We start from the raw sequence: 25,359 nt of genomic DNA on the forward strand, positions 1-25,359 counted from the left end.
GGCCCTTTTCCACTACCCTTTTTCAGCTCACTTCAGCTCGCTTCAGCTCACTTCAGCCCGACACGGCTCGCGTTTCGACTACCAAAAAACAGCACGACTCCGCTCGCTTCAGCCCTGCTTAGCCCCTAAAACTCGCAACGTTTTGGAGTGGGGCTGAAGCCAGCCAAACCGTGCCGAGTGAGGCTGGGGGCGTGAAGAGACACTCCCCTGTGCACTGATTGGTGAGGAGGAGTGTCCTCACATGCCCACACACGCCCCGCGAGCACGCTGGGATCTGTAAACACCGTAAACCCGGAAGAAGAAGAATTACGAATTACGAGAATTATGAAGCCTTATGCGCCTCGCCTCATCTATACGCTCTTGCCAGTATCTGTTGGCGTTGTCGGTGACAACAAGCCACAGCACCAAGACCAGCAACACTAACGACTCCATGTCCTCCATGTTTATTGTTTACTATTCGGGTCGTGAGACTACCGCTTAAAAGCTCACTGATGTCACTGTTTGCGCTGCTTAACGACATCACGTGACGTCCACCCACTTTCGCTAACTCCACCCAATGTGTCCACCCACTTCCAGCCAGCACGGTTCAGCGCGGTTGTAGTCGAAATGCAACTCCAACAGCCCCGCTCAGCTCGACTCAGCACGGCACGGCTCAGCCCGACTCAGCTGCGTTTGTAGTGGAAAAGCGGCAATAGACACAGACAACCATTCACACTCACATTCACACCTACGGTCAATTTAGAGTCACCAGTTAACCTAACCTGCATGTCTTTGGACTGTGGGGGAAACTGGAGCACCCGGAGGAAACCCACACGGACACGGGGAGAACATACAAACTCCACACAGAAAGGCCCTCGCCGGCCACGGGGCTCGAACTCGGACCTTCTTGCTGTGAGGCGACAGCGCTAACCACTACACCACCGTGCCGCCAGACCAAACAGTGTTCTAGAAAAATGAATTTTTATTAAAAATGGGCCTCCAGTGGAAGTGACGTAGGCAATGACGTGGTGTGGTGGAAGCTTGGAGCAACTCTGCTCTTTATATTCTCTGCTTACATCGTGGTTTTGCTAGTAGAGTTCAAACGAATCATCTAATGAGACACTTTCATCTCCCAACAAAGAACACTGGATAATCTTGTCTGCTGCAGGTAAGACATTGATAACATACCAGAGATGGATCGAGACCGATGCATATGCAGAAAAATATATATGTGCACCACTTGGCATCAGTCATAGGGCGTTTGCTTACTTTACCGCTAGCTAGCTACATGGGCTACAGCCACGCTCAACCAACAGACCGGGCCAAGCCGAGGTCGTAGCGGGCCATGGCTGCCCTCTTGAGAAAAGGCTCGGTGTGTTCTACACCCCTGTGAAAATCCATAGCGATCTGGTAAAATTAGTGAAAATATTTCTGCAAATGTGCATCTGTCAGATTCTTGGACTGGATCTGTCCCTGTTCCACTCCAAAGAACCACGGGAGAACAAACTCAAAACTAACCTCCGTGTGTTGTTGCCTCTGTTGCCGCTCAACACTGCATCGGCAGACTTTTGGAGCTGAACGATGGGCAAATATTGTTGGGACGGCATCATCTTTTTTTTTCCTTTCTTTTTATTCTGGAAGCCCCCATTAATCTTGCTTTTAATTCCGTCGATTCATCGAAACAGGATGATGATCAAAATGCTCGGAGCATAAGTAGGGCATCGCAGGCAGACTGTTTTGAGGTCTTCTGATGGCAATGAATCCATTTCTTGAGAATAGTCAGACAATTCTGGCCAAGTAAACGATGAAAAGACATCTTGTCCTTTTTAGCATAATTTTGGCATTTACATGCTGCGCAATGAGGCATACTTATTTAAAAACCTAGAAATTCAGTAAAAATACTTGTAAAACTAGAAAAACCACGATGTAAGCAGAGGATATAAAGAGGCGAGTTGCTCCAAGCTTCCACTAAGCCACGTCACCGCATATGCCACTTCCACAGGAGGCCCGTCTGGTATTTTAATAAAAATTCATTTTTCTAGAATGCTATTTGGTCTCTGAGAACGAATGTTTGACTGTTGAAATCTACGAATACTTTTATTTAACATAAGTTTAACAGTAAATCTGATGGAGAATCCCTTTAAGTACATTTTGTATTGAATCTGGAAGGGGGTGGGATATTTTAAGATATTTAATATTTACTTTAATATAATACTTTTTAAATATCTAGTGTGAAACATTTCATTTCTGAAGACACTGAATTAAAGTACAATTAATCTCAGCCTTTCACATTATGCAACACTACAGTTTTCTTGGCTGTTTGTGAGCAAACCTACAGTGGTGCTTGAAAGTTCTAAAGGGTTTACGAATTTTCCATATTTCTGCATAAATATGACCTAAAACATCATCAGATTTTCACACAAGTCCTAAAAGTAGATAAAGAGAACCCAGTTAAACAAATGAGACAAAAATATTACACTTGGTCATTTATTTATTTATTGAAGAAAATTATCCAGTATTACATATCTGTGAGTGGCAAAAGTATGTGAACCTTTGCTTTCAGTATCTGCTGTGACCCCCTGGTGCGGCAATAACTGCAACTAAACATTTCCGGTAACTGTTGATCAGTCCTGCACACCAGCTTGGAGGAATTTTAGCCCATTCCTCCATACAGAACAGCTTCAACTCTGGGATGTTGGTGGGTTTCCTCACATGAACTGCTTGCTTCAGGTCCTTCCACAACATTTCGATTGGATTAACGTCAGGACTTTGACTTGGCCATTCCTAAACATTAACTTTATTCTTCTTTAACCATTCTTTGGTAGAACGACTTGTGTACTTAGGGTCGTTGTCTTGCTGCATGACCCACCTTCTCTTGAGATTCAGTTCATGGACAGATGTCCTGACATTTTCCTTTAGAATTCGCTGGTATAATTTTATTCATTGATCCATCAGTGATGGCAAGCCGTCCTGGCCCAGATGCAGCAGAACAGACCCAAACCATGATACTACCACCACCATGTTTCACAGATGGGATAAGGGTCTTATGCTGGAATGCAGCGTTTTCCTTTCTCCAAACGTAACGCTTCTCATTTAAACCAAAAAATTCTATTTTGGTCTCATTCATCCACAAAACATTTTTCCAATAGCCTTCTGGCTTGTCCACGTGATCTTTTGCAAACTGCAGATGAGCAGCAATGTTCTTTTTGGAGAGCAGTGGCTTTCTCCTTGCAACCCTGCCATGCACACCATTGTTGTTCAGTGTTCTCCTGATGATGGACTCATGAATATTAGCCAATATGAGAGAGGCCTTCAGTTGCTTAGAAGTTACCCTGGGGTCCTGTGTGACCTCGTTGACTATTACACGCCTTGCTCTTGGAGTGATCTTTGTTGGTCGACCACTCCTGGAGAGGGTAACAATGGTCTTGAATTTCCTCCATTTGTACACAATCTGTCTGACTGTGGACTGGTGGAGTCCAAACTCTTTAGAGATGGTTTTGTAACCTTTTCCAGCCTGATGCGCATCAGCAACGCTTTTTCTGAGGTCCTCAGAAATCTCCTTTGTTCATGCCATGATACACTTGCACAAACATGTGTTGTGAAGATCAGACTTTGATAGATCCCTGTTCTTTAAATAAAACAGGGTGCCCACTCACACCTGATTGTCATCCCATTGATTGAAAACACCTGACTCTAATTTCACCTTCAAATTAACTGCTAATCCTAGAGGTTCACATACTTTTGCCACTCACATATGTAATATTGGATCATTTTCCTCAATAAATAAATGACCAAGTATAATATTTTTGTCTCATTTGTTTAACTGGGTTCTCTTTATCTACTTTTAAGACTTGTGTGAAAATCTGATGTTTTAGGTCATATTTATGCATAAATATAGAAAATTCTAAAGGGTTCACAAACTTTCAAGCACCACTGTATATAGCACGAGCCATATCATGTAATGTAGAAATGCCTTCAAGTGTCATGATTTATACTGCCATATTCAATATAATCCAATTCGAATCTATTTAATATAACTCATTAAAATATTTGCTGCTTTGCAAATATTAAGGTGTCGCAGAAGGTCTTTGAAATAGTGATGCTGTGTTCAGCTCCATTCTAAGTAACTAAAAGAGTCCCTAGAGTGTGTGCGAGCCTTAGGTGTGCTGCTCAGGGGTGTGTGTGTGTGTGTGCGTGTGTGTGTGCGCGCATGCGCGCGCATATGCATGCAGCTTACCGTGTTCCATCTGCCTTCCAGCTGACCTTGTAGCCGTTCTGCTCCAACATATGAATGTTGCGCCTGTCCATAGATACAGGCTGTGCCCCAGGGAAGCCAGACCTGACACACACACACACACACACTTTTTGTATTTCTATTTCATTTTGATGAAATATATGAATGGTTGAGCTGTCAAAATGAAATTTTCTTCACACACACACACACACACACACAGTCTCTAGAGTTTACACTGAAAGGTAGGGGGTAGGGGGAGAGACATCCAGTGAACAGCAGTTCTGTGGGCCTTGTTGATGAGAGAGGTTCAGAGGAAGACAAGAAGGCTATAGTGACTCAAACAACCACTCTTTACAGCTGTGGTGAGCAAAAAAGCATCTCAGAACACAACGCCGACTCTATTAGATGACTGATTTATGATGAAAAGCTCCCCTTCGAATTGACCCAGAAAAGGTATTTAGGGAAATTATGCTTTCTTTAATGGCCACAAAACATCTAACATTGTTAGTTCAGGATTCAAACGGTCCCAAAGTCGGCCCTCGCTCCGATGTAACCGTTCACGGGTGCGGTGAGGCAGTGCGCACGTATTTTTAGCGATTGTTCACCTCTCTAAATTAATCAACAGGAACGCTGAGACAGGCTCAGAGACAAGCCATTCTTATCCCACAAAAGAGCTGTCATTTATTAAACCCCCACTAAAACTTTTAGACAGTTCGAAGATGTTTCTGTGGGACGAAATGAGAAAGGGTGCTATTTGTGGTTATACAGTGTGTGTCACAGTATTTCACACAGCTGTGAAATTGTGACACAGCTGCCACAACCCCACCGTGCCCTAGAGAGAAATGATCGAGAAGCTTTTCCTGCTTAAAATCTGCCACTTCGGAGAGAAAAATCAGGTCTTTTTTAGTTCTTTAAGGTACAAACATGGCATGTGTGAGTGACAGCCAGCAGTAGGTTTATACACAGCAAACATTTTATCCTGTATGATTTGGGATTGACCCTTCGTGTTTTGTTCCTCTTATATCACAGCAATTTGCCAATGATTACAATTTATTAACAAACACCACGTCATGCTTTGTAACCATTTCCAGTTAATGTTGCACAGCAGCCATGAGAGAAGTTCGTTCCTTCATCTGCCCTCAGTTCTTCTGTTGATTTTTTTTTGCTTAGCTCTTTATATACTGACCAAATACGATCAAATATGAATTCTACAGTTTGTGCTTCTTATTTAGGGTTTTACAATATTACAGTTCCAAAACTGTCTCTGGACTCGGAAACGGTTTCCCCGGTCAGAGTCATCTTCTACACTTTGCCTTTTGGAAACCACACGTTAAAGCACATTGGTCTTTCCAGAATTATACTCTACATACAAACATACCCTTATGCAACTACAGTTGTGGTCAGAAGTTTGCATACACATCATGGGCATGAACGTCATGGTAATTTTGGGCTGTTCATGATTTCCTTGAACTGTTCTTTTTCCAGAGTGGAATGATTGTACAGTGTACATCTTTAATGACTTCCAAAAAAACAAGAATTGAGTGCACAAGTCTGAATTTATTTTGGATTTTCTCTAATCCACACAGGGTCAGAATTATACATACAGGCTCAAATATATACATACATTCACTTAAATCTGTTAATAAGTGTTGAAGGTTTTACAATGTCTTTTAACTTGACATTGCCAAGGCCTATGAACTTCTCATTAGTGATCATGATTGACTACAACTGGTAGTTTCTCTTCACCAGCATAAAAAGGATTTGTTTGACAGCACTCACTGGATTGACCAATACTCAGAACCATGGGAAAGTCCAAGGAACTCAGTGAAGATCGAAGAAGGAGAACACAAGTTGGGAAGGTCTCTTGGAGCCATTTCTAAAAACTGCAGATTCCTAGATCATCAGTTCAAACAACTGTACATAAGTACAAGTTATTCGGATGTGTCACCACTTTGGCAAGGTCTGGAAGAAGACCCAAACTGTCACCCTCAGATGAGAGGAAATTGATTAGAATGTTCAGGAACAACCCAGGAACCACCAAAGCTCAAGCCTGCCATGAACTGGAACCTGCTGGAACACCAGCATCACTGTCCACAGTGAAGTGAGTTTTACATCACCATGGACTAAGAGGGTGTAGACCAAGAAACAAGCCCCTGCTCCAAAATCGATACCTTCAAGCTTGACTGAAATTTGCAGCTGCCCACATGGACAAGCCAAATGCCTTCTGGAGAAAAGTTTTATGGTCAGACGAGACAAAGATTGAGCTATTTGGTCACAATGACAAGAGGTATGTTTGGAGGGGTAAAGGTGAGGCTTTCAAACCTAAGAACACTGTACCAACTTGTCAAGCATGGTGGTGGTAGCCTCATGCTCTGGGGCTGTTTTGCTGCCAGTGGTACTGGTGCATTGCACAAAGTGGATGGAATAATGAAGAAGGTGGATTACCTCCAAATTCTTCAACTTCACCTCAAATCAACAGCTAGACGGTTGAAACTTGGACAAAATTGGGTGTTCCAACAGGACAATGATCCCAAACACACATCAAAACTGGTTTTGGAATGGATAAAGCAGGCTAACATTAAGCTTCTGGAATGGCCTTCCCAAAGCCTCAACCTCAACCCTATTGAAAATTTGTGGACTATTCTTAAAAGCCGTGTCTGTGCCAGGAAACCAACCGATTTAAACGATCTCCAGCAATTCTGCCAAGAAGAGTGGTCAAATATCCAGCCAGAATTATGCCAGAAGCTTGTTGATGGCTACCCAAAGCATCTGGTTGAGGTGCAACTTGCTAAGGGACATTTAACCAAATATTAGTGGAGGTGTATGTATACAGTATATTTGAGCCTGTATGCATCATTCTGACCCTGTGTGGATTAGAGAAAATCCACAATAAATTCAAACTTGTGCACTCAATTCTTGTTTTTTGAAGCCATTAAAGATGTACGCTGTACAATCATTCCACCCTGGAAAAAGAACAGTTCAAGGAAATAATTAACAGCCCAAAATTACCATGACATTCATGTCCATGATGAGTGGATGTAAACTTCTGACCACAGCTGCACGTGTCTACATCTGCAGTCATAAATTTTCTTTAAGCCCCATTTGGATGGTATTAGTTTCCCAAAGAGGCTGTACGACAAAAATATTTCACCTCTACAATAAAACTCACGGGTTTGTGTCAAGCTCGTGACCTGTTTTTGTACGCGTTTATAACCTATTAAACTTGTCTCGAGCTTCTTGTATTACATTTGTAATTATTTGTGCAAACAAGCTTTGTTTACTGCTTTGCCGCAGCCAAATGGAGATAATGCAGACGTGCAGGAGTAGAAAGTCATTTGTAGATTATGCAGCCGTGTGCTGCTTTGTGCGTTTCTGCTGCAGAGGAAGAACAGGAATTTCTGGCACCGGAATGCCACATGGAAATGCTCAGTCTGGACCATGTTGCCTGGAGAGCTGATAACAGCGAACCAAAAAGAAAATCGAACTTATCCTACTCTTCTCATCCAACAGGGAGGGAAAAGCTGAAAACAAGCTGAAAAGTTGTTCTAGTGTAAGCACTCACTTTTCCCACTCGCAGAACTCCTGACATTTCCTCTGAACCTGCCCCAGTTTGGGCTGAGTGGTCAACTGAGTCACTCCTTTGACCGAGACACCTTCCAGAAACACGGCACCCTGAAACACACACACACACACACACACACACACAAGGAGGAAGTAAAAGAATGATGTCAAGTGTAGCCAAAAAAAAAAAACAACCCTTCGATATTATAAACACGTCACTGTTACACTCTATCATTTCCCTATTTATAAGTCTGACGTGCCACCTTTAGTTCGTTTGTTTTTAAAACAGCTGAAAAATTGCAATTAATCCCAAACTTTGATTTCCTTTTCTTTCCTTCCTGTTCTCAATTAAAATTTCTACTTAGTATGCCAATGACCTCGGGATGATCCCTTTAGTCAGAAAGGCTGCAAAAGACGAGGAGGATAATCCACTTATCTGAGCCAAAAATTCATGGGAAGAGCTTCACAATCATACGCACAACCACAGCATTTAATACACAGGGTTAGATCATAACCTCCTCCAGCTCTCTCTTGAAATCAAAATAAATGCTTTAAAAAAAGCAACACTTCAATTCCATGCTGTTAAAAGTCCAATTTAAGGCTTTCTTGGTTTACACTGTATTATTGAGATTGTGAGTGGGCTGTACCAAGGCTGGACTTCTCACATTTGACAGCCAGTTATTACAGAAATATAGGCAAAACAGTTCATTCTAAATGTTCTAGCTGAATGCAGCTAAAGAAACCGGTTCAAACAGCTCGACGGCGCATTTCCGGGTTGATCAAGCAGAGCACACCTAGCAACCTGCTTTCATACCTTAAAGCGCGGCAAACCCCACGATGTGCAACGTGTAGTGTGTTAGCAGGACAGGGACGACACCAATAATCATGATCCAGAGCCGGTGCTACGTTCTGGCTTTTAAAAAAGTGATCAAGTGGCGCAAAAGAAAAGCCCAAGATCATCCGAAGATCCTAAGTTTTAATCTTGAGAACTCCATCCGTAGCTGGCCCACTCCGTGCTCTCCGAGTGGGAGTGATGGGCATCTGTGAGCTCATGTATGTAGAAGAGGGCCGACAGCCCCATCCTCCCATGAGCAGCTGTTCGAAATGATGTGGTTGGCTGGTGGACTGGCATGTGATAGCCTTCTTCCTCCCGAGCTCGTAGTCATCATATAAAACTTTTTGAGCTGTCACTACAGTGCATCGTCTCTATTATTGTCTTGGAGAAAAAGCAAGAAGACAGAGTCATCTATATCCCCCGCCCTATATACCACATTTCAAGATATTATTTGTCACATTTTTCAAGTTCTGCTGCAGGAAACCAACCCGACCTCTTTACACTGACCTCAGCAGCCCATGGCATAAGCCCAACAGACCTTTGGTCCAGGTGAGCTAAAAATGAAAATTTCTCACAGTTCTTAGTATCAAAAGGCACATAGACATTATTTAAATCAACACATATACCAACTTTCAAGACCATACCACTCATAGTTTTCAAGTTCTGCTCCGGAAACAAAACCTACCCCTAAGACTAACCAGAGAGACCAAGTCCGAAATTGTTTCCATGGAAACATGAAAAATTTCTCAAGTTTCTTAGTATGAAAAGGCACATCTACATCATCTTGGTAATATGTATACAAAGTTTCAAATCCATATCATGAATAATTTTGGATATATGCTCCGGAAACGAACACTGCTCTTGGAAACCAAGTTAAAATCTATTTTTTATGTAAAAATTTGAAAATTACTTTTTTTTTTTCCAAAAAATCCAAAATAGCTAAAGGCACCAGTTCACATGTTGCTTGATATGTATACAAAGTTTCATGAAGATATCTTCAGTAGTTTTAAAGATATGGCCCGGAAATGAAAACATGACTGGATGGACGGAATGAACCTGTTTCTATATCCCCACCAAACTTTGCTTGGGCGGGGGATAAAAATCCATGGATATTTCATGTAATTCCAAGTAAATGTGGACTATCAAAAAAAACATCATCATCATAGTCAAGAGCCACATGTTTGTCATAGCCACCTACACACAGACACGCCACTTCAACTTCTCCAAGTGCGTTTGCCAATCAGGGAAAGGAAATGACTTGCACTAATCACCAGAAAAGAAAATGGATCCCTGTATATTAAAAAAAAAATAAATAACCTGCATCATGCTTGATTAGCTTTCTAGAGTCATCAAGAGCCTAGGATATACGGTGTTGTGATTTCAGTACAGGCACTACAGGGGACATCCTTACTAATTTAACTACTCTAACGAGACTGCTGCAGGAAGCTGCTGCAATTAGCACACTGTGAGGAATTGGACGTGACTTCTGGAATAAAAACAGAAGTGGTACAGATCCAAACGACTTAAATGGTGTAGCTGAAGCTCAGGGCACTGATGTGCATCAAGAAAGGAAGGAAAGTGAAAGCTACTGGCTCAGCTTTGGGCGGAATCAACTTTGATCACGTTTTTGCAATGCTTTAAGGGTTGTTTTACAATCAGGGTACAAAGTTTGTGTCACAGGGGTCCAAAATTCAAATTGATTCAAACTGGTTCTTGTACCAGTTTTTAAGTGAAGGACAAGTTAAAGAACAGATTTCAGGTAAATTTTTGACGTGTGTATGGTAGTTTTGTGTAATCTGCTATAAGATGGGAACAAATGAAGTGATTCTCGGAGAGGACATTTTTTTTTGACAATTCAGAATCCACTACTTCCATAGTGCTTTTAAATATAAGGCTGTAAGCTTTGTGTTAGTTGTCTCTAATATTTATGTCCCAATATCTTGACCACATTTTAGGATGAAAATAATCATTTTAGATATGCTATTTTATATTGAAAAATTAGCTGTCTCGGAGAAGACATTTTTTTGACACAATTACATACTAATTTGATCAAAATAGTCTGAAAACTTACTGGCATTCAACATTAAAACTTAACTATGTTTCCAATGATATGGAACCAAATATTTGTTTTATGGTACAGTTGTGCTCGTAAGTTTACATACCCTGGCAGAATTTTTGCTTTCTTGGCCTTTTTTCAGAGAATATGAATGATAACACAAAAACTTTTTTCCCCACTCATGGTTAGTGGTTGGGTGAAGCCATTTATTGATAAACAACTGTGTTTTCTATTTTTAAATCATAATGACAACAAAAAACATCCAAATGACCCTGATCAAAAGTTTACATACCCCAGTTCTTAATACCGTGTATTGCCCCCTCTTACATCAATGACAGCCTGAAGTCTTTTGTGGTAGTTGTGGATGAGGCTCTTTATTTTCTCAGATGGGAAAGCTGCCCATTCTTCTTGGCAAAAAGCCTCCAGTTCCTGTAAATTCCTGGGCTGTCTTGCATGAACTGCACGCTTGAGATCTCCCCAGAGTGGCTCGATGATATTGAAGTCAGGAGACTGAGATGGCCACTCCAGAACCTTCACTTTGTTCTGCTGTAGCCAATGACAGGTCGACTTGGCCTTGTGTTTTGGATCATTGTCATGTTGGAACGTCAAAGTACGTCCCATGCGCATCATAGGCCTTGTTGACACCTCTCCAAATGTAACGTTTATGGTTGTGGCTAGGGGTTGACCGATAATCGGCCTGGCCGATATATCGGGCCGATATTCTGCATTTTTAGGGTTATCGGTATCGGCCATAATTTCCACCGATATGCCGATAACATGCCTTTTTGCAGCCATTTCGTTCCTAACGCGACTGTCACTGCACGTCCTTTCCTGCACTCGCCTCTCTGAGTTCAAGAACACGGTCCCACACACCACAACATCTGATTTGTTTGGCACAAGAGATATAGCCAATCGACACATGTAGCTAAACGCTGTGAACTGTTTCAAGGCGGCCGTACGGGCACTCGGGCAGAAGCGGCACAAGGGATATAGCCAATCAACACGCGCAGCTAAATGCTGTGAACTGTTTCAAGGCGGCCATATGGGCACTCGGGCAGAAGCAGATCCCACTTCAAGGTAAGGACATGCTGCTTTTGCCACAATAAGTCACAAACACACAAGTTGCAAAAGCGCAACATCATTATATGTTTACTACATTCTTCACCTACTACTCGTTAAAATTGTCCATTTGCATCTGTGTAGCCAGGCAAACTTAGCTTACGGAAGGAAGCACTTGAATTAGCCTACAACCAACTAGTCTCACTGAAACTACATGTAATGCTTCCTTCACTACAATATAATCCTCCTAAATTGGGAATATTAGGCTTGGGCATTAAAAGCATTAGAATGTAGATGGTTACTTGTTAAGTTGTTACATAATAAGGAGTGATAGCCTACTTTATGTTTGATTTTACTTTTTAAAAAATGCTGCAGGCAGCTCCCTACACTTGATTTGTTATTTAAAAACTACTTGAAGTTGGTAAGTCTTACTTAGTTCTTAGTGTAAAAGAATCCAGAGTGTATTTTCATTTATTTTCCACTGAAAATGGTGAGCTGTAATATAGTAGGGAGTGATTTATTTTTTTTATTGGTGAATATTTATTTTATTATTATTTTATTTCTCAGTTTATTCTAACTAATGTTTGACTTTATTGTACAAATGCTGCTGGCATCTCCCTGCACAAAATTTCATGTTCAATTTTACAATTAAACATACATTTCATGGATATGAAGGTCTGTGTCAGTGTGTGCTATGTTTAATTTCATGTGAATTATAATGTTTACAGTTATCGGTTGCACATATCGGTTATCGGCATCCCAATTCCATAATAATCGGTATCGGTATCAGCCCTGAAAAAAACATATCGGTTGATCCCTAGTTGTGGCCAAAAAGTTCAATTTTGGTCTCATCACTCCAAATTACCTTGTTCCAGAAGTTTTGAGGCTTGTCTCTGTGCTGTTTGGCGTATTGTAGGCGAGATACTTTGTGGCATTTGCCTGGTTTTAACAGAGCCCCTGATTTTCCATTTGTTAATCACAGCTTGAACACTGCTGACTGGCATCATCAATTCCTTGGATATCTTTTTGTATCCCTTTCCTGTTTTATACAGTTCAACTACCTTTTCCTGTAGATCCGTTGACAATTATTTTGCTTTCCCCATGACTCAGAATCCAGAAACATCAGTGGCTGGACGAAAGATGCAAGAGTCTGTCTGGATCCCAGAAACTCACTCAGCTTTTATGCACACACACACTGATTACAAGCAAACAGATCACAGGTGAGGATGTTACCTTTAGTAGCCATTCAAACCCATTTGTGTCAACTTCTGTGCATGTTATCAGGCCAAAATCACCAGGGTATGTGAACTTTTGATCAGGGTCATTTGGGTAGTTTCTGTTGTCATTATGATTTAAAAAGAGAAAACACAGTCGTATGACAATAAATGTTTTCACCCAACCGCTAAGCATGAGTGGAAAAGATGTTTGTGTGTTATCATTCATATTCTCTGAAAAATGGTCAAAGAATCATAGATTCTGCCAGGGTATGTAAACTTATGAGCACAACTGTATAAAGAATGATTTAAGTGCATCCCTTTTGGAGCTACCAGTGGTCAAAAAAGCACTTTTTCTAAATGACACGAGTAATTTTGCTAAATATGACATATATTGCCAGACATTCACCAAAAATAACGTCGTCACCAATTTTTTTTTTGCATGGTAAATAGAGCTATCACAGGGCTACAATAAACAACCAAGTTTATTTAGCCAAGCCTTTTGATATTGAAGATACTAAGTGTTAAATGTGATTTTTAGCTTGCGTAGCCTGATTGCAAAACAACCCTTAAAACAGCTGGAAATCCAGCTTTTGGAATTTTGCCCTTTCTGGCAAAAACATCCTCCTGCATGCTACAGTGGACAGAAAAAGTCTACACACCCCTGTTAATATTTCAGACTTGAAATATGATGGGACAAAAAATGAAAGCAAGATAAATCACGTTAGAGCTTCCACCTTTAATGTGATACAGCAACCAACAAAAGTTCAAGTGGAAAAATAAAATGAAACCTTTTCAGATAAAAAGTCAGAATGGCCTGGTTGTAAAAAGTGTGCACACCATTTTTATATTTCATGTGTTGAGGACAAGATAAATCACCTCTGCTTGCTTTGGATGTGTGTATTTTTGAATCCATTTTGCTTTCAAATTGGCTAGATGTACTCTCACCCCAGACTCACTCACACCTCTGATTGGATGCTATGTGGACGAACTTCATTTTAGGAATGCTAGGGCGACTCAAAGCCGCTGAGGAACATAAAAACAAGATCAACTGTGAGCTACTGCTCACTTACTGTGCGTATCCCCCCGCTCTCGCTTATATCAGAATGCAAGCAATCGAAGGAATAGGACACTTGTTATGAATGTTGACTTCAACAAATAATGAACCCTGAAACGAGAAAGTAAAGAGCAGTGTCTCTCCCCAGGGATTTCAAACAGCATCCTGGTAAACTGTCATTTTGAAATAGCATCAAAATCCACCCTATATGTTTCATAAATACATTCAGTCGGTAAACAGGAAGTCGATGCGGGACAGACCTGAAAACGGTATACAAGGTATAGAACCCCGAGCTGAAGCTCAGTACCAAATATCAAGCAGTTATGATTTGTAGTTGCTGAGAAAATTGTTACAAAAATTTTGTAAATCCACGCTATGTTTCGCAAATACATTGTCGGTAAACAGGAAGTTGATGTGTGACAGCCCTGAAAACGGTATACATGGTATAGAACCCCAAGCTGAAGTTTGGTACCAAGTGGCGATGATTTGTGGTTACTGAAAAGAGGGTGTCGGACGGACGGAAATACGGACGGACAGAGGTAAACCAGTATAACACCCCCACCCCTTTCCTTTGGAGCGGGGGTATAACAACAACAAGGATTGTTATAAGAACTCAGTTATAAAGGCGCCCTCAATTCCGACCTACTAGCTCTACCCGCAGAGATAAATACTAACATAACGTATTAACAATTTAAAAGTATCAAAACTGTGACTCGACCTAGGAACAATTTATCAATAAAAATAAATGTCAATAAACCTCACCAGTTTCAGTTTCTCTCTCTTCTTCTTGCCTGGATTGGAGCCTGATGAGCTTGGTCCGGAGTCCTGACCTATCACATTGCCGTCGTCATCAACGTCATCGCTGCCGTCTTCAAAACACCAATCGGGAAGCTCCGGGGCAGGTGGAGCATCGTCAACATCACCGTAGCGACGGAAAAGTTCTTTCAGATAGTCTTCTTTATAGATGCCAGGAGCGCGAGCGTGAGCAAATGCTGCTGCGGCGGCTTCAACGCTAAACAGCACAAACAGAAACAGCTTTGCTGATGTGGATTCACCTGCTATTGCCAAGCTGCGAGATCAGCTCGACTGTGCAAGCACAGACAGAAGACTGACAGACTTCTGCATGAAAATAGCAAAATCAGAGTAGACTTGTGCAATAAAAGAATTTATTAAACATTCATATTAAATGTTTGGCCCTGATACGTACTTATATTGCTGTTGCAGTTAACCCCCCCCCCCCCCCGCATCAGAGGTTCAGCTCATATAGAATATCCTCTTCCGTCTGATATTGTAAATGGTATATTCCCAATTAGTGTTCAGATGTGGAAATAATTCCATTACTCAGTTGGTTGCAATGTGCAACCTGACCACTAGATGGCACTAAATCTTATACACAGTACTAGGCATGTAAGGATGTGTCACACAATGATGAATCGCGATACAAATTTGCAACCCGAATTGATAAAATTTTAAAAATTAATTGCGATTATAGCTTTTCCTAGCTGTACTAGCATTGTTTAGACAGTACAGGGTACAGTACAGTACAACGAACAATATTGAGAATGCGCCTGACTTCACCGTAGGCGGAAGGAACACAACTCTAATGCCACAATAACACAAAAAAGGGACCTAATATGATTGTGGGGATTGACTGTGTAAACAGATTCGACAAGAAATCGGAGCTCTCTTTTTACAGAGTGCCGACAGCTAAAGAAAAGAGAAGCAAATGGAGGTAGTTGAAACGTTTGCATAAGTTTATAAAGAAAAAGCAGATTTGTTATGAACCTTTTCTTCAAAAGTTCATAACATCAATATTTTACATCACATTTTAGATATTGATGCAAATTGTGAGACACAACATTACAGGTATGTTCACAAGCTTGCTTTTTTTTGTACATTTCCAAATTTTTGCTTGGATTACATCTGAGTATTTTAACTGTTCATGTTCATAACCGCAAGTGACCCATTTCTTGGGTTATTGTTTGTCTGCACGACTCATTTTTAGTAGGCTCCTTCCAGTTTTGCGTAACGATTCCCCAAATATTAAGTCAAATCACAGACTTCTTCATTCTTCAGTTGAATCTTATATTAGTATCCTCTACGCCGCCATCACAGGACAACGACAACAACGAGGTGTGTGCACGCTGGGAAAAACCCATGAGAACTCCAATCTGTCCATTCAATTTCACGTGGTCACATATCAGCTCATATCCAGTCTAGGATCACATATGAAAGTGGCTCAGGTCTGATTTGAAAACATCCAACATCCTGAAAAACTGATGTCACGTTAAGGCAGAAAATCAGATTTGCGTCGCTTCAACTCGCCAGTGTGAACACAAGCCTGGAAGATTCCTGTCCAGCTGTGACCTTCTCCAAGCCACTTGCAGCTGTGTCTCAAAGCCTAACCGCATCAGCTATTCACAATCGATGATGAATAATTCATATTGAACCTTATCGGCCTTGGAGAATCTTCCCCATTACCTCGTCCTCGACACACAGCAGTGCTTTTGTATGACTCATTTTAGCAGGAGTTTAAGAATACATGTTACACCGACAGAATCTCATGCTGTGAATTGCCTATCAACCACCTCACGTGTGTGTGTGTGGGGGGGGGGGGGGATGAGGATATATGTATAAAGGGGAATTTTCAACAGGAATATCCTGACCTTGATGTCTTGAACAAAGACCTAGTGATCAGTTTGCTCCAAAGCAGGTGACCTTATATGACTTTTGGTCAATGTAATGAAAATTACATATATTCAAAACTTCAAAACACACACACACGCACACACATTATTCATTCATTCATTCATTCATTCATTCATTCATTTATTCTTGCTCCTGCTTCTACTTCAGAATTACAAGGGTTTTTTTTTTTTTGGCCTGAACGCAAATAGGTTTTGTCAACTTGGATCCACAGGTTTGATTTTGCAGTGTTTTCCCAAAATAGTCCGGCTGTTAAAGTGCATATCACGGGTAAATTCAGGACAAAGATCGATGTAATTCTCCTATTTTATATTAAACTTTGGTCAAATATCTGTCACATTTTGCATTTTGTGCAATTTTTTTACCTTGCGCAATACCAGAAAAATTCAGTTGAAATCAAGCCATTTGAGGCGAATTGGTCCGCCTCTGAAAAAACTTGGCATTTGGATTTCCCAGGAAACATTTGATTTTCGTGACGTCGCGTGCGGGACGCCTCCTTCTGAATCCTATGTCAGCGCTGGTTTGTTTATGAGAAAACGACCTGGTGGTTTTCTGCAAATTTCTTCAACGTTATCGCGTAATTATTAAAATGGTTAACAGATGTATCGTAGGAGGGTGTAGCAACACCAATCTTGATGGGATTAGTACTCATCGTTTCCCAAAAGACCGGACAATGAGAGAGAAATGGGAGCGCTTGGTCTACACAGGCTGTGCACTGAAACAGTGCAAAGCTCGCGCAGCCTGCTGGCGCTTCCGCAAAGAACGTCACGAACCTGGCTCCAGACTCCCTTGGGATTTTTCCAGAAGTGTTTTGTTATTATATTTTTTTTCTGCTGTAGACAGATGGCCTTGTGCAAAATTACCCTTCTGGATGAGCATGTAAAGGGACGTACTTTCATCTAAAAAAAAAAAAAACGAAATTGGTCCAGAATATGCCCTTTAAGGTGAGAATTTGTTCATTTTGTGATAGAAGCATTAAATTTGGCACACTAGCTCAAGTTGATTATATAGAATTCTAGATATGGGGGCATTTCGAATTCGGCTTCTAAACCCTGGAATGCGCGTGTGCAAAATCGACCTGACATGAAAACAAAGCTAAACGAATTTTCTTTGGTTTTCAAGGTATAAAATTGTTTACAAAAAAAAAAAGGACACATTGACTGAATGTCTACCTCACAAATAGAGAATTTCTTGTTCTCGAAGATATCGCGTAATTAGTCACGTGACAAGTCACATGACATAGGGATACGGTATTAAGTAAATAAAAAGGTTGCCAGAAGAGCAATTTGGCAGTTCAAAGTTTTAGCTGTTAGTATGGATTCATATGATCATGTGACAATTCCCTCTCTTTGTCATTACTGATTACAGAAGCATAACGCTGTACACTGAAGATTAGCTTTCATACATTTACATCGACCCGAACACCCTTTCTTGCACGTCAATTTGAGCTATCATGTTTCTATCACAAAACAAACAATCCCGGGGTTTTTTTTTTTGGTACTTAACAGCCGGACTAAAAGAACACACTATCTGAATACAGGGATACATGGGAGCTGTGGCATAAACATTAGGATTTTAAATGAACGGCTGCACTGGGTTGAGTGTTCTCAGAGATTTCCCTTCAGAAAGCTGCGACAATGCAATATGGCGAGGACAGCAAGACGTATGAATCTTTAAGCGTTTCTATTTTAGGCCTGATTAAGAATAGGTGGGTGAATGATGCAAGCACACAAGTACGGTACAACACACCCACTGCCTCTCACCTCCAGTCCATTTTCTCTACCAGGTAGGTGCAGATCAAAAAGCCCGTCCGATTAAAACCGTGAGTGCAGTGGACACCTGTGGGGGGGAGAAAAGAGACAATACACATCAATGATACACAGCTCTTCGTCTCTTGTTTTGTCAGAGCGTTCGCTTTCATTCCGTCATTTCGACCAGTGTGTGTGTGTGTGTGTGTGTGTGTGTGTGTGAGAGAGGTTTCTGTATAATAAATCTCATTTCGGCTCTCAGTCACGATGTGATGGACATAGTGCGTTTCAGATCAGGTTGCGTGTTACACTGTGTTCAGCTGATCAAAGCCTAGGTTCAGTGCCACCTGAGGCCACCCCGTGTCCTCCTCCATCGCTCTTTCGCTGGTGCTTCTTTAATCCTTTTCTCTTCCTCCCCCACCACTTTACACAACGCAGCTCGCTAACAAAGCCCTTCCTTTTTACTTTCACCCTCCCAAACGTGACCTCCGTGTCTTTCTCTCTCTAGCTCACACTCACTCGCACCTCACCAATCTTGTTAATTCATTCTCTACTCGCGCGCCCTTCTTGGGCACTGAGGAGTTTCTGCCCTCTGAGGGAAACACATACATTTTCACCTATTCATTAGCTCCAGCTTCCAGCAGTCTAGCTTATGGTAATGAGCTGCTATGGCTGTCGCACAAAACCTTCAAACAGATGCATCCTTCACCATTTTTAACCATGGATGTTTGTGCAAAATACTTATTATATCCTTACAAATCACAGAACGATACTGATCTCCTGCTAATCTAATGTAAAAATAAATAAATAATCAAATCCAAGCTTCAGATTGCCGAGCCTCAACGTGTGCTCTATAAACTCGTATGTCCTTATAGTAAAGGTTAGTGATTTGCTATTCAAGGAGAACTGAAGGGAAATTTTTTTTATCATCAAAATTCTATTTCTCTCATTATATTAAATATAGAAATGCATTTTTGATAGCTATTTTGTCACTGCTATAGCAAGTTATGAGTGTTTGAAATATGCGATGGCCGTAAATGAGATTCGTTGAGACCTGCGCGAGACATCGTAGGACGGAAGTAAAACGTACAGCGGAAATCAAAGTGACCGACGTCTGACAATGTTGTCAAAAGACGCGCGCGCCCTCTTTCGAACGCTGATGTGATCAAGCCGGAAGTTTTGCTTGTTTTGATAGCAATCAGGAAAGTTTGAAAAAAGTAGGCAGTGATCGTCATTTCAACTCGTTTTGGTGCAATATTTCGTTTGGAAAACAGTTTTCAAAATGGCGGCACTGACACCTGGCTGACACTTCATGTTTCAAAGTCTCGTGAAGATCGCGCGGATAAGCGACGCCTGCCGTGGACCAAACGAACTAAATTCAACATGGCTAAAAACCGAATAGGCCAATAAGTATAATATTTCATTGCAATTAGTTGCCAATAAGAGTCACGATATAAGGTTACTAAAACCGAAAACGTAATTGAATAACACGTTAATTACGAAATCAAGCAAGTTTAAAAATGACTTCAGTTCTCCTTTAACTAGCTGTGCTGTCTGGGTGGGAGGGATGGGCGTACTCTTTCTCCTGTCAATCACAGTGACACTAGTGACAATCGTGAGCGTATGCGGAAGAGGGCGGATAGCGCTTTCGTATGTTACCCATCATCTGGTACGCAAACAAACTCCTTCTGAAGCTGTGTGTCGGAGAATATTAAATGCTGAAAAAGTAAGAAGTAAATGCAGCAGAGATTTTCGGCCTTGCTTTTTGCCTGGAGGGAAGAAAACACTTGGGTGATCGTTTGATTAAGAGCAAAGAGCAGGTTCAAAGTTTCATACCTAATTTTAAGGGGAAGGTTGACAAATCTTTAATAAACGTAACTAATGCCAGCAGTTGTTCCAAGCAGAGAAATTTAAAAACAGCACTAACTCAAGCGGTCCTTTCAATAACAATGTGTGAATGCACAGTCACACACATTGAAGCACAGGAAGTAATGATGTGAAAAGGGCAAAACGGTGCAACGATGAAAAGTTCATGACCTAAGAGAACTGGATTAATCTCAGTGTATTCATCTGGAACCGTCTCGCATGCTCCGTGCTCACACGCACAGCTGCACGTTTTCCAAGCAACCCCTTCTTGGTTAGAGAGAGAGAGAAGCAGAGAGAGATGCTGTCGTTGTCTGTCGTCGTCTCGTCTGGCTCGCAGGTCCTCAGAGGTGGGGTTTCAGCCCTCATCATGCCCACTCATACCCTGTTCTTCTCAGTGAACATTGGCCAAACCTCAGGGAGGTCGTTTCCAAGGCAGCATCAATAAGCCTCTCACCACTGCTATGACCATAAAATTCATGTATTGCACCCTTTGGGATATGCCGTGAAGGGTTGGCAGAACCACAAGAGCGCCTCCTATAGGACATATGACCGAATTAAACTCAAACACACACACAATCAAGGAGCAATCAGTTGGGGAGCAAAGACACCGGAGTTTAAGCAGGCTATGTTTCACATTTGGGTCTCATTCTGAGGACCAAAATCTTGTTTATGCAGCACTGACCGCTCCCGTTTTGTAATCCATTTCTACAATAACGCTCGGTCATTTTGGTTTCTTTACAGGATCATTCCTAGCATTTTTCCATGACACAAGAGGCTGGTGCTGATTCTACAGCCTATGCCTTATCCAAAACTAACATGAGGCTGGTCTGGAACCAAAATATAGTTCAGTCAGGTTTGTTTTCATCGTCTCGGCATAATATCTTCTCGTCTTGCTCTCTCGATGACCGAATTGTGTCCAGTGTTTGATTGGAAAGCAAAGAACCATAAATTCTTTGACATCTTTAACAATATAGGGATAAAATATAACATTTGAAATATTTGAAGAAAAAAAAAAAGTTTGTCTACTTGTGACCTGCTTGCATTATTATGTTGCAGATCATTCGAAGAAGTATCTCGAGTATAACTCTATAGGCATGACATACTCTGTTCATTCTGTGAGCAGCCATTTTGATTTGACGTCACTTACTGAAGCTTCCTAAGTACAGTCGAATTACCCACTGGACATTTCCTTTGGTTTTTCTTAGTTTTCCCTAAAAAGTGTTTTCTAATATACAAGGTCCGTGTATGTCATAATGACACGTTCATATTAATTTCAATTATAAACCACACTTACAAACGTGATAACGCATTAAGCTGCTTTTTGGGTTTTTGTTGTTTGATTTGGCTTTTCTGTATTCAGAAATAAATGCGCAGCTTCTAGATGAAAAGAAAATATTCCGCGTGCAATCCGATCCTGAGTTAGTAGGATATTGCATGGGAATTTCCCAGAATATGTATGTGTGTGTGTGTGGGGGGGGGGGGGGGGGGGGAGTGAGAACATTACATCTTATACTGAAAAACAGCACACAACGTCATTTTCTTCATTAAACGTTTTTTTTTTTTTTAAAACCACAGCTTTATTTTAAGCATGTGAAATCTAAAATGTAATTTTAGCATCAATGCAGAGATTTTTGGTGCAAACGTATGCATATTTATATGAGCATAAATGCAGATTTTGGAGGGGAAAATTTCTAATCTCTGTACCATTATCATTGTCATCAACAGTTTCCATTATCACGGTTTATAAAGTGTTAATGTTAATACTTCATTGCAGGCCTACTTAATCTTTTCTCCGTGCTGCAAACACCAGTCTAAGATAACACATTATCAACCGATCTGCTCATAAGAAATAGAAGAAAGATTTACACTTGCTCGAGCCGATCTTTGGCTGGATCGAGTCAAAGTTTTAAAATATATTTTTTTAAAAAGACGCCGTTCTTCATCAGTGTCACAGTTCTCAAGATTGAACCGCATCACTGTCTCGAATCATAAAATGAATCATGAATTGAATCGCTGTCCTGAATCATCCAAAGCGCACAAAATTCGTGTGCCATCTCGCAACAAGTTTTACCTCCAAATAGCCCAAACTATGTCAGACAGATTTTATCCTGTTTACAGTGGGTGTTCCCACCGCGAAAGAGAAACCAATCGAAACCGAAAGAGTGAAAGTGATTATCATGCCGTTACCATGGGAATAGTCTTTTATGAATGTGTAAGTGGGCGCTCAGCGCTCCGACTCCGGTGTGACCGAGTAAGGTGACAAGTTTTAGGTTTCATCTAATTTAGGTCATTTAAAAACTATAACATTATTTGGCAGTGGGCACACAGGAAAGCGTAAAGTATAAAGTTTGTCAACATGTTTATCATGCTTGTATGATAAAAAAAACTCAAAGATGTTTCTCTTAATACTCATTCAAAACCTGTCAAGCTTCGCCGGCGAAGCTCTCGACCCCAAAGTACAACCAAATCTACTTGCACATAATGCCATGAAATAATAGATATGTGCCATAAAATAAAGATATATTACAAATATTAGATCTAGATTTATTCAGCGTGTTCTGAAGTTACTTGACTGGGAACTGGGACTCTCGACCCACAGAACACTGCTTGTTTACTCGCACCCGATAAATAAGCCGGAATCAACAACTGTACACCACTTCCGGCCAGCAATGGCTGCTCCCTGTGGTTCTGCCTCCGTGGGTAATTCACGGAATAAAATTGTCCACAAAAGTGTTTTTACTGGTCTTTTATACATAAAGCATGATTAAATGCTGTAAGCATGACCAGTACCGGTACACTTTAACTATGAATTTACAGTATTTTCCATCTTACACCTCACTCTGGACAGTGGCTATATTTCGCATTACGCTTAATACCGTGCAAGTATGAGATAAGCATGCTTTGAAATTAACAGAAGTTGTTTATTTCGGCTCTCTGCAGAGACCTGTGATGTATGAATCATTAGCCTACTCAGTGTAGATGCAACAGTGGCTCACTCACGGCACCGTCGAAAGCCATTCCTGCTTATTGGTTTCATGATTCCGCAGCTGGTATCATTTTCTGTCGCGTGTGTACGTGGGACAAAACACCAGGACGGGGGCATGATCAGGAAATCTGAGGTTGTATCCTGAACATAGTACGCCAATTTGTACCACATCGCTGAAGAATTCTCGATTCTGAAGTCTAATTACCATCGCCATCACCATAATGAGCTACAAATTTAAAAACTTGGTCTTATTTAATAAGTGGAACCATTTAAAAATCATCGATATGGTAAAGCATTCTCGAAAGAGGTGTTTAAACGTGTCTACAAGGCCAACACTTCGTCCGAGTTAGCGGTAAATCCGTAACTAAAAGTTTACCACTATGGGAACATCTTCAATGATTTTTGCCGTTTCTGGCGACATCGTTTAATAGCTGTGAAAACCTGAGTGATGCTAAACAACTGTAAAGAAACTCTAAATGAATAAAAAAAGTATGATGTCATTCATTAATAAATAAAAATTTACATAATCATTGGTAAAATGCTGCACAATTACTTCAGGACATGTTGCTATTAGAAAACATGAAAAAAATTATCTTAAAAAAATTATTTATGACAAAAGCTTTGGGATAATAGCAGTAACTCTGCCCAATATCACCTGATCATTGATTAATTTCCTAAAACCCCAAATCAGTAACAGATGGGACGGTCTGGGAAACGAAAATTTAAAAAAAGAAAGCAGTGATTTCTAAATTCACTTTGGCTTGTATTTCATTGCACACAGAACAAATCCAAGATATTTCACGTTTTGTCTGGTCAACCTCATTTCATTTGTTAATATGCGTCCATTCCTGTATTTCCGGCCTGCAACACATTCCAAAAAAATTGGGATGGGGCAATTTAGAGCAAGTAATGAGGTAAAGCAATTAAATAATGTGATTTGAAACAGGTGATGTCAACAGGTGAACGTAATCATGATTTGGTACAAAATTAGCATCCAGGAAAGGCCTAGTCTTTGAGGAGCGAAGATGGGCGGAGGATCTCCAGTTTGTTAACAAATTGATGAGAAAATTATTGAAATGTTTAAAAACATTGCTCTTCAAAGAAAAAGATACGAAGGGATTTGGATATTTCACCCTCTACGGTACATAATATCAGTGAATGATTCAAAGAATTTGGAGGAATTTTGTAAAGGGCAAGGGCACAAGCCTAATCTGAACACCCGTGATCTCCAAGCCCTCAGATGGCACTCCATTAACTGTCATTCATCTATAGCTGGTTTAACCACATGGGTTCTGGATTACTTTGCTGAACCTTTGTCAAGCTCTACAACAGAGTTACATCCACAAATGCCACTTAATACTTTATTATGCAAAAAGGAAGCCTTATGTTAACTATATCCAGAAGCACCATTGACTTCTCTGGGCTTGAAGGCATTTGGGATGGACCATCACACAGTGGAAACGTGTATTGTGGTCAGATGAATCAGTACTCCTGGTCTTTTTTGTAAGAAATGGACACTATATACTTTGTACCAAAAACTAAAAAGAACCGCAAGTTGGCCTAGTGGTTAGCGTGTCCGTCTCTTGATCGGGAGATCACGAGTTCTACTCATGGTCGGGTCATACCAAAGACCATCATAAAAATGGTACCTACTGCCGTCTGGCAAGGCACGCTGCAATACAGATGCAAGTAGGGAGTCAAACTCTTGCGGTTACCAGAGGACGAGCCCCCTACTGTAACCCTAGCTATGTAATAGGCGAGAGGCCAAGGGCTACAGAAACGGAGATCAGCGCCGCCCTATGCGCCACATGGCGTGGGAAGGACTTTGAAAGACTAAAAGGAGCACCCAGACTGTCACCAGCAACAAGTCCAAAAGCCAGAGTCTGTCATGGTATGAGGTTGTGTCAGTGCCCTTGGCTGAGGTAGCTTACACTTCTCTGATGGCGCATTAATACAGAAAAGTACACTGAGATTTTGGAGCAACATATTCTGCCTTCATGGCAACATCTTTTCCACAAAGCAAAAACATATTCTGCCCACATTGCAAAGGCATGGCTG

The 25,359-nt window shown here is 41.0% G+C and overlaps 1 protein-coding gene across 1 annotated transcript in view; it reads right to left on the reverse strand.

Annotated features, from left to right (window-relative positions):
* The window catches only part of rngtt (RNA guanylyltransferase and 5'-phosphatase), a 298,354-nt gene that overhangs the window by 255,005 nt on the left and 17,990 nt on the right, over positions 1 to 25,359 (reverse strand). Inside the window, exons 5-8 of the mRNA XM_060914040.1 lie at positions 18,465 to 18,540; positions 14,758 to 15,007; positions 7,776 to 7,885; positions 4,217 to 4,318 (exon numbers count right to left, since the gene is read on the reverse strand). Coding sequence (XP_060770023.1) covers positions 4,217 to 4,318; positions 7,776 to 7,885; positions 14,758 to 15,007; positions 18,465 to 18,540 — 538 coding nt within the window. The remainder of the gene's footprint in view (positions 1 to 4,216; positions 4,319 to 7,775; positions 7,886 to 14,757; positions 15,008 to 18,464; positions 18,541 to 25,359) is intronic.

The sequence above is a fragment of the Neoarius graeffei genome, chromosome 2 (genome assembly GCF_027579695.1).
Source record: "Neoarius graeffei isolate fNeoGra1 chromosome 2, fNeoGra1.pri, whole genome shotgun sequence".
Classification (NCBI taxonomy): domain Eukaryota; kingdom Metazoa; phylum Chordata; class Actinopteri; order Siluriformes; family Ariidae; genus Neoarius; species Neoarius graeffei.